The sequence below is a fragment of the Hypoxylon trugodes genome, assembly GCF_022578975.1.
Source record: "Hypoxylon trugodes strain CBS 135444 unplaced genomic scaffold F4822scaffold_4, whole genome shotgun sequence".
NCBI classification, from domain to species: Eukaryota; Fungi; Ascomycota; class Sordariomycetes; order Xylariales; family Hypoxylaceae; genus Hypoxylon; species Hypoxylon trugodes.
In genome coordinates, this window is record NW_026250019.1 from 1,862,167 (window position 1) to 1,871,220 (window position 9,054).

The 9,054-nt window shown below is 48.9% G+C and overlaps 3 protein-coding genes across 3 annotated transcripts; all 3 read right to left on the reverse strand.

Moving 5' to 3' along the window:
• Positions 1-25: 25 nt before the first annotated feature.
• F4822DRAFT_213076 (uncharacterized protein) lies at positions 26-2,047 on the reverse strand. Its single transcript, XM_051453889.1, has 2 exons — positions 657-2,047; positions 26-564 (listed from the first exon to the last, which is right to left on the reverse strand). The coding sequence occupies exons 1-2, from the start codon at positions 1,927-1,929 to the stop codon at positions 176-178; spliced, it is 1,662 nt and encodes a 553-aa protein (XP_051315553.1). The 5' UTR covers positions 1,930-2,047; the 3' UTR covers positions 26-175.
• Positions 2,048-2,978: 931 nt separating this feature from the next.
• Positions 2,979-4,460, reverse strand: F4822DRAFT_428123 (uncharacterized protein; the record flags this gene model as incomplete). Its single annotated transcript, XM_051460854.1, has 2 exons — positions 2,979-3,545; positions 3,678-4,460. The coding sequence occupies 2 exons, from the start codon at positions 4,458-4,460 to the stop codon at positions 2,979-2,981; spliced, it is 1,350 nt and encodes a 449-aa protein (XP_051315554.1).
• Positions 4,461-5,699: 1,239 nt separating this feature from the next.
• On the reverse strand, positions 5,700-8,165 carry F4822DRAFT_213208 (uncharacterized protein). Its single transcript, XM_051453891.1, has one exon. The coding sequence runs from the start codon at positions 7,780-7,782 to the stop codon at positions 6,031-6,033; it is 1,752 nt and encodes a 583-aa protein (XP_051315555.1). The 5' UTR covers positions 7,783-8,165; the 3' UTR covers positions 5,700-6,030.
• Positions 8,166-9,054: the final 889 nt, after the last annotated feature.

Consider the following 9,054-nt stretch of genomic DNA (forward strand, 5'->3'; position numbering starts at 1 on the left):
TTAGCCCTATCGTGGTTTACCAGAATATTGTTCATTTGATAACATTCCGTACTTTGTTTTATCATAAATCCGTTTCGAAATCAGTTAACCCGGCCAAACTTAATCGTAGCTAATCTCACATATTTCCCGGTCCAAATTTAAAATTAACTCATCGCCTTACTTACATATATACCTCCTACTCCAACCTAAATATCCAGGCATCTCCGAGTCTCTTGTTACTCTCGCCTAATCCACCAAAAATCAGAATGGCGTTCTCCTCGAGGTCACCTAGCGGCGCACTTGCGACCCAACCCCTCGGTCCTGGGCCCTCTACATCCGCAGCGACTTCATTATCGTACGGTCCCGTCGTGACTCTTGTCCATCGGCCCTCTCCCGTCTTTCGCCCCACAGCTTGTAGGAAGGCATCTGTGACACTCGCAGCTGTCATACCTAGCGGAGGCACTTGGAACGCCCATACATCGCTGTAGAACCTGCCTGCCCCGGCATGACCCTCAGCGCTAGGACTTTGCTCACCAAGTGCTAGGACTAAGTATTCACGTCCGCCACCACCAAGAACGAGCTCCACTATAACAAATGTGTCAGTTAATTGCTTGGGGATTATATCGTAGATATTGAAACTCAGGAATGTGAGTAAAAAAGTTTATCGTGTCACTTACTACTAGCAACGCTGCGGTTACCAGGCCACTCCTCAGTAGCTACCAGCTTAGCCGTCTCATCAGTCCCGCTCGGAGGCGGCGCGGACGTAGCAGGTGCAACGAGAGTCTGCCAATCGCCGCGAGCGAAAACACCGATCTCGCCCTTACTAACACGATCATCGAATTCGTCAAGCGCGAGATCCAGCACGTCCAATTGACCGCCGAGTTCGTCCTTGCCGTCGAAGCCACCGAAGCGGTATAATCTGCTCTTAGCGATGGCAAGCGCGGCCCCGCCCCGGGGCGCACCCGGTGCCGAAGGGAGCTCCTTCCAAGTACAGCTGCGCACATCAAAAGCCCATAAGTCGCCGGTCCGGCTGCCGCCTGCCGTGCAACCGCCGTGAATGATGAAAGTACCGAATCCGGCATCCTCTTCATCTGTCGCGCTGGCGGCCACATTCCCGGCGATCGGACGTTGCGGGATTCCAATCTCGGCTGAGTCGCCCTCGGCCCATTCTTTCCAACTCGAGGTGCGGCGTAGAGGTTTAATGGCAAAGTCGCGGGGCTTGTCGGTTGCGACGGCGGTGAAGTAGCTTCGTGGGGGTGGGACGGGGCTGTTGCGGTACGGATCTAGGTATGACCACGTGTGCGTCTTCGTCTCGAAGACCCAGACACGGCCATTTTCGTCGAGAGGTTCGGAGGCGGACTCGGCGCTTCGGCCGCCGAAGACGAAGATACGGGAACCGATAACAGCGGTAGCGTGACCGACACGGGCGCAGGGAACTTCGGAGATGAGTTCTTTAGCCTTACCCTTGTCGGATGCTGCGGACGATGGTTCCTCGGCTGAAGTTGGAGGTGGAGAGCTTAGAGGGACTTCAGTTAGAGGATCTTTGAGTTCAGCTGCGGTTTCGTCTTCCTCTGTGATAGGCGCCGGGGTTCTCTCAGCGAGCTGTTCTCTGGAAGATGGTTTGGCCTTGACGGCATAGTAATCGGCGGAAGCGCTACTCGAGGGAAGAACAACGACGTGCATATCATTGTCGACAGGCTTACGAGGTTCGACCTCGCCACCGAAGATGTATGCGTTACCAGCAATGATATCGATTGAATGGGAAGATCGCGGTAGAGACGGGATAGAGATATTTTGCCATGTGCCCTTCATCGCCGGGCTACCTCCTCCTGCACGCTGCAGGTGAGGCAGGTGAGGCAGCTGGGGCAACTGGGGCATCGAAGGTAAGCTGTGCGGAAGGGAATTGAATAAGTCGGCACCGCGACGCTTGAGCTTTGCAAAAGACTCCATCGTTGCAGTGATTACAATAGATGTAACGTAAGTGGAACTATTGATGATACAGATGCGAGGGTATACACAGACGACGAGGCTTCAGATAGTTTGGTATAATTAAAAGACTATTGGGGGTGACGAAAGTGACTTGTTTATTGCATGAGCTTAGTCTGGTTGTTCCTGAGCTCGCGAGATGTGACGTAAGATTATCAGATGGATGGGTACATGTACCAATGGTTAAGTGAGGGGTGGTAATGGGTAATGAAGGATGTACCTCCTTACGTGCGTCTGTCAGTGGAAACAACTTTGAACAAGGTGTACGTAAGAATAGTGGCTGTGTTCGATATATCAATTTTGGTAGTATGATGCGATATTACCAAAGAAAAAGAAAAGAAAAAAAGAAAAAAATCAAACAGATTTTCTAGGAAGACACCGAATTGGTCAACATGACAGAGCTCCACGTTTACGACAACTCCAGGGCTGTTTGGAATTGACTTAGACTTGGACTTCCGGGTCGTATCATGGCAGCATGTAAGCTCAGTGAGCTGACCACCTGGGCACAACGCTAACGCAGGTAGGCGGGGTCCCTGTTAAGGTGCTTGCACTCCACTAAAAGTCGCGGTTACAACGAAGCTAAGCTCTGTTAGGTCCACTTTAAAGATGTTTATTATGGTTTATTATGGGCGCGCATACTCGTATCTACCGTGTCCACCGTATTCCCCTACACGTGTATGGATGTCTCTCCTTTCACACACACATACAGAGATATGCCTCGGTTTGTAAGATTATATGCGAAAAGCAAATATATCGCGATCGCCATGTGTCAGATTTCTCCTATAAGGTATATGCGTTTTGTGTAAGCGCAGCCTCACATATCTTGTCGCGAAAAAGGAAAAAGAGAAGAAAAGAACAAATGAATTAACATCCCCATCAACCTATGACATCCTGAGGCGAATTTCGGCCCCTATTAGCGCTTATAGCAAAAGGGACCCCATCCAGAGCTGAGCCAATCAATACGGTACGCCTCTCAACGCGCAGTTAGAAACCCTATCGAAACTCCTATAATTCTATGGCCCATCTGATCGTTTCCGTGTCTTGCCTCTCGGCTTCGGAGCTTCCATCGTTATCCATCCCGGCGGCGGAGGGGGTCGGAGGTGAGGCATTGATCCCATCATTCCCGGATGGCCTCTCCCCATACCACGGCCTCTACCGCGACCCCTACCACCGCCCAAGTGACCAAATGCTGGATGACCTGGAGGAGGATGGTGTGGTAACGGTGGGGGCGGAGGCGGTGGCGGGGCATCAATAGGCCAGAATTGCATCTGAATATACATGCCCGGTTCGACCAAATCTTCCCACAGTTCGGGTAGAATGATGATAGCTGAATGTTGTATAGGCACCGATGGAGCTGGCGGCGGGGTTGGAGCGTGCGGCATAGTAGATTCGCTTGGTGTACCACCAGATTGAGGCTCTACAATTTCTACTTCGGACGGTGGCGTAGACGAATGCAACACTCCAGCTCCGACGTCGGTTGAGAAGGGAAGGCTAGTAAGAAGATCGTAGCGTCCCTCGTTGACATAGTGTCCAAGGACATTCACGTGAGCAAAGCAGCTTCGGATTAGACGTTCCATACCCTAAAATGCGGTTAGTTGCAGAACGATACATAGTACGTCGACAAGCAATTCTCAGTTCCTGGGCCTGCCAAGTCGAGGTGAGGCTCAACGTCGAATCATCAACCTTTAGACTAGAAGAAAACTCTGGCTTACTGCCCATGTTTTACCCTTCTCCCAAGGGAAGACGAACTTGCGCCCGACCGCGTCCTTAAATCGGATAGGTAGCTTTTTCGGTGGCCGATCTGCTGACTTCTCCCATCCAGGGTCACCGTACTGAAGTGGCCGAAACCCTGCCGCTTCGCCTGTCTCGCTATTTTCGAATTGGGTTCTAGTTTCAGTGGATGCCGAATCAGTCAGTTGCGGCTCCAATTCGGGGTCCGATATCATCTTTTGTTTTTGCTTGCCACCTGTAGGTGACCTTGGCGACATTGCCCAGCCAGTTTCATCCGATTGTGCAATATCAGGCACCCGGGAACTTGACTCGGAAAGTGCTGGTCGGGCCTCATGCGGGATCCCGTTTTCGGGCGAAAATTGGTCTCCCCCATCTGTACTGGGGTTAGGCTCTTCCTGATTTTCCTGATTTTCGGTTGTATATTGGGGGTTTGTATCATCAATGGGACGTGATCTAATACATAAATCTTCACCGAGCCTCACAGGGGCCTTGCCTTTATCTCTATCATCTGGCTTTGGCCGATGGTCCGATTGGTTGCCAATCTGACCGTCACACCCGGTCGTAAGAGGACCTATATGTTTTGTAGGCACATCGATAACGACCGGGTTGCTGAGTACTTCCTCATGGTTCTCGTCGGGGAGTCCGTTAGGGACTAATGTTTCACTCGAAGAGCCGCCGGCTGTTGATTCACGTGGGTCAGCGGAAATATCATCGATCGAAGATGGTAAATCTCGGTGGGTTAGATCTTGCTCTAGGTCAGCCATTCCCGGGATCGGTGGGTCCCTATGCGGCTTTCGCAAGAACCTTCGAGTTATGAGCCCTTTTTAATCCTTTAGAGGACCGATCAACGTGGTTACGTCAATCTATAACGGAAATTTTAACTATAGGATCGGAAAAGGACCGAAAAGTATTGTTATTATCCCGGTAAAAAAAAAGTGAAAGAATGAGAAGAATGCCGATAACTGCGGCTGAAGTCTGTACGACCTTACGTACCAAGTTAGGTATTCGATCAGGTATTATATCATTGTGTACTTAAGTAGGTACTTATGTACTTACTCTCCAGTACCCACATGCATGTCTATAACTTGAATGGTGAAGATGTATGTACCCAAGTACCCTAGGCATTTAACCCAAGATATCAGGTGGGTACTCGTACATACCTAATACAATACATGATGCAAATAGGTACATCCATTCACTCGATATGGCTAAGACAATTGAAGCATTTAATAGCGGGGATTTTGGGGGAGTATGGCCGCCAAGTCAGCACTTGGTCATCTTCAGCGCTATTCGCGGGGGAGCTACTCAAGGTACCTAAGGTAGGTACCTAAACTATACCTTCTTAGGTAGAATTGTACTTGAATATCCGTTAGAAGTATAATTAATTACATAATTATACCTACATAATTCATATACGTAAGAAGTATCCGATTATAGCTGGGAAGAAGAAAATAAAGTAAAACAAAAATAAAAATAGTAACTAATACCTACCATGTATTATCTCTACCATTGCACTCAGAAACACGTGTATATTTTAGTATGGCACATAAGACCTCATACAAGTGAAACTACCTGTCCTGCGTGTCTGGGTACCTACCGAAGATCCGAGGAACCTAGGTACCCGTCTGTGCTATCAGATGCTTGTCATCGGCATGGAGGCGTATGTAAGTAAGACGGCTATCACACTCTACACGGTACGGGGGAAGAAAGATTCTGCCCGCTGAACACAAAACTAAGACAAAGAAAGCCGCATTTCCTGGTACGGTATCTATGCAGGGTAGATCTCGGCACCGAGTCTATCGAACCAGACGCCTATCACACGTAGCGAACCGGCCATCCTTCTCGACCGGTCAAAAATGTAAAAGGGTCCCGGTACTCGGTTGTCTAACGCCAACGGTCACTAGATCCTTAATAGGGTAGTCCTAGTAGTGAACACGAGGCGCCGCGTATTGAACTCATTAGCAGGTACACAACCTGAAACCTAAGCTATCAAGAATAGGGACCCAGGTATGTATGCGGTGATCTGGCGTGTGCGCGCCATTCACCTTGATAGCTAACATGATCCAAGTATCATTACATCGTAGACCATTATAGACGCCCTAAAACCTGGCCATTCTATGATTCCCTGCCATTTTATATCTTTGCCGAAGAAATATTCACCTTGATTACTATCACTTCAACATTACCCATCCAAATAGAACAATCCTTCTAGAAAGTGATACATTTACGTAGTGAACCCTTGAGATATACCTCTACTTCTCCATGATTTCCAGTCATAGCCAAAGGTATAAAAATGTAGGTAGGAGATGATAGAGACTCGGCCAATTGATACAATCATTCATCTACCTCCTCGCCCTCGGCGTCCTCATCTCCTTGGTCAGGTATTGTTTCGGTAAGCAGACCACCGCTCGATTTTAGAGGGTTGCGCAATTGCCACTTCCCCTTGTCTCCTCTCTCAATAATAGCAATATCGGGGCGCGTGGCCCACTCGATCAGAGTTCTGTCGTGTTGTCCGCCGAACTCGATTGGTTGCTCTGAGCCACTGACAGCTTTCTCGAGGTGCTTGGCCACGTGCTCCATCCGATCATCCCAGGCATTCGGTCCATCAAAACGAGCATTGCAACCGAATGCTGGGCATCGCATGTGAGTCGGGAGGTCACAACGTGTTCTTTTTGCCTCATCTTGATGCGCTCGTTCGCAGGCTTCCCATTCAGGGGCAGGCTTCCTTTGTTTGACTTGTTTCTTAAGGCTTGCTGGTATATGCATACGGCGCAGGTGTTGAGTGTAGAGGTCCTTGCGATTAAAGATAGTTCCGTGGGGTAGAGGCGGTGAAATCGTGTTCTGGGTGCAAGAAGGATTAGAACGATGGCGAGAATGTATATTTGCTTTGCTAGATGTCTTGGAGCAGTGGTCTTGTTGGCATATCCAGTAGTTCAAAACAAGATGCTGGGAAGAGCAATGTCGCTTCCATTCATTCTTGCTCGCAAAGGTTGAATTGCAGCCCGCGAATCCGAAGACGCAAACAAACGGCCGGGTATGCTGCTTTTTGATGTGATTCTGTAAGCCATTCTCATCTTTGAAGGATACCCTTTTTGAGCATTTGGTACATGAGAAATTTGCTGTTGTTCCTTGAATCAAAGGCTTGGCCGTTGATCTGCCCATCGTGGCAGAGGTACCAGGTTCGATCTTTGGTCGTTTTGTTTCCAAGGTAGACCCTATTACACTCCGTCGCTTGCGGTTTCGGGTACTACGACTTGCACTGGACTTGGTCCGCCTATGCTTCTGGTTTGGTTTGTATTCGTCGTCTTCTGCATCCTCACGTTTGAGACTATGATGCTCGGCCTCCCCATTAGACATCGTCTCATCCTCTGATTCAAATGCGGGATACCTTCCAATGGATTCCGGGATGTGAATCTCCTCCTTTACAGTTGGTGTAAACTCTTCAGGACTCATTGGTTGAGTAGATTCGATTGGTTCCCGTCCGTCGCACACATCCATATGGACGCAGCTGTCATCACTTGACATACTAAGACCCCTCAAAGGAAATTCCGACTTAGGGTTACTGTCGTCATAATAACTTTCAGGGGTTTCTTGGAAGGGGTTGATGTCTATTGGCTTCACACAATCATTGGCGAGGCCAGTAAACTGAATCATCTGAGCACGAGAGCTAGCGGTCTCATACTGCTGAAAATACGGAGACATAATCGTCGTATCAGTGGGCGTTGGTGGCGAATGCGCTTGGTAATAATCGCTGTCCCTTGGCGGGCTTAACATACTACTACTTGTTGACGATGTATGAGAAAAAGATGGTGAATTTCGGCGATGAAGCAGGCTAGACGGAAGAGGTGCTATGCCGTCGTCTCTTCGAGCGATGGATTCGGGGAAGACAGAATCGACCATTTGGTAGCTATAAAATGATGACTTATTGTCTGTTAAGTAGCGCTGCATCTGTGGAGTGCCCCAAGGAGAAGCGGAAGGTTTGAGGATTGGATCAATCATGCCATCAATCGAAGCGTCCATCGGCGCATTGTCCATGTAGACTGGAAGCTGCATAGCCTCTGGGTACTGAAAGTGCTGGTATTCCATTTTTGCAGAGCGGCCCAGCAAGGGCTAAGACGTGTTCAGAGTAACAACTGCGTTTAAGGACCAACAAGCTTCCACGAATTGTGTTTGGAGTGTGTCCACTGGAGGGATCCAGGTATCCAGGTATCCAATTAGACAATGTTGGATCTTGGCCGACACCTTGTGAAGAGAAGGCCGTTGTGTAAATGAAATCCAGGAAGGGGAAAGATGTCAATAATAACAATAAAAATAAAAAACAGAGGTCGCAAGGCAGACATGCAAAATATAGGGCCTGGGAAGAATATAGTTGGACTTGAAGAAGATAAACGAAGATAAACTTGATCTCCAAAGTGCTACAAGGTATGCCTCGTAGGCAATAGGCAACAAACAATGGGGCGAAGCAAGAAGTATGAAGCAACTTGCTTCCAAGGGTCCTGAACAACGCCATGGGGAAACAGAATCGACTTAACTAATATGTTGCCGGGTGTCCTAGACTTGGGCATCCTACTCCTACTCCCCTCTAACTCTGAATCAAAGTCGACCCACGCGGAGCCGCAAAGTCGAAGGTATAGATGTACCCTGTCTGTAGTTTTGCAGGGGCTGAAGTGATTGCGGCCATTTCGTACATCCCCTGGTTGGTGGTTGGCGTCTATGTGATGTAGCACTGTATGCATGGACAAAAATTATGGTACGCACCCCCTGATCCGTGCTGGGATTGGTCCAGCGAGCCAGCGGATCAAATTGATCTCAGCTGTTGGGGCAGAAAGCCGGGCCAGATCGAAACGGGGTACCTATGACTTGGGTACATGGAAGTGGAGCGCGAACCATCTGCAGTATGTAGTTCGCAATCCATCCCACGATAGGGCCGTGTCTAGTGAATCGCACGATTTCGACTCTTTAGAAACCTGCGATAAAGATTCAGAGTTGTACATAGTTGGATAAGAAAGAGGCGCATGCCCGACCATGACGCACATGGTATCGTAGATCGGAGCGCGATAATGGACAATGTGTAGAAACATTTCTGAAAAATGCCTAGTCGAACGCGGAGAAGCCCGTGGAGGCTTGCGGGGGATCTCTAATAAGGCGTCCTGGACACCTAGGCACAATGGTCGACGGCAACAACAAGGCAGAAAGCCACGATAAGCGGCATTCATACAGAGACAGATACTTGACCGCATAATAGATTCGCTATTCCCATAGTTGCTGCCGCTTTTGCTGCATCTTGAAGGTGCCCAGTAACATCCTAAGAGATGGAAAATTTTTCTCCTTTGCTGTTAGTCTCTAATGTTGGCTTGT

Bases quoted from the DNA above. Each gene is read 5' to 3' on its own strand.
- F4822DRAFT_213076 (XM_051453889.1), bottom strand. From the start codon at position 1,929: ATGGAGTCTTTTGCAAAGCTCAAGCGTCGCGGTGCCGACTTATTCAAT. The intron at 565-656 runs GTAAGTGACACG...CATTTGTTATAG, and splicing joins TAACCGCAGCGTTGCTAGTA to TGGAGCTCGTTCTTGGTGGT.
- F4822DRAFT_213208 (XM_051453891.1), bottom strand. From the start codon at position 7,782: ATGGAATACCAGCACTTTCAGTACCCAGAGGCTATGCAGCTTCCAGTC.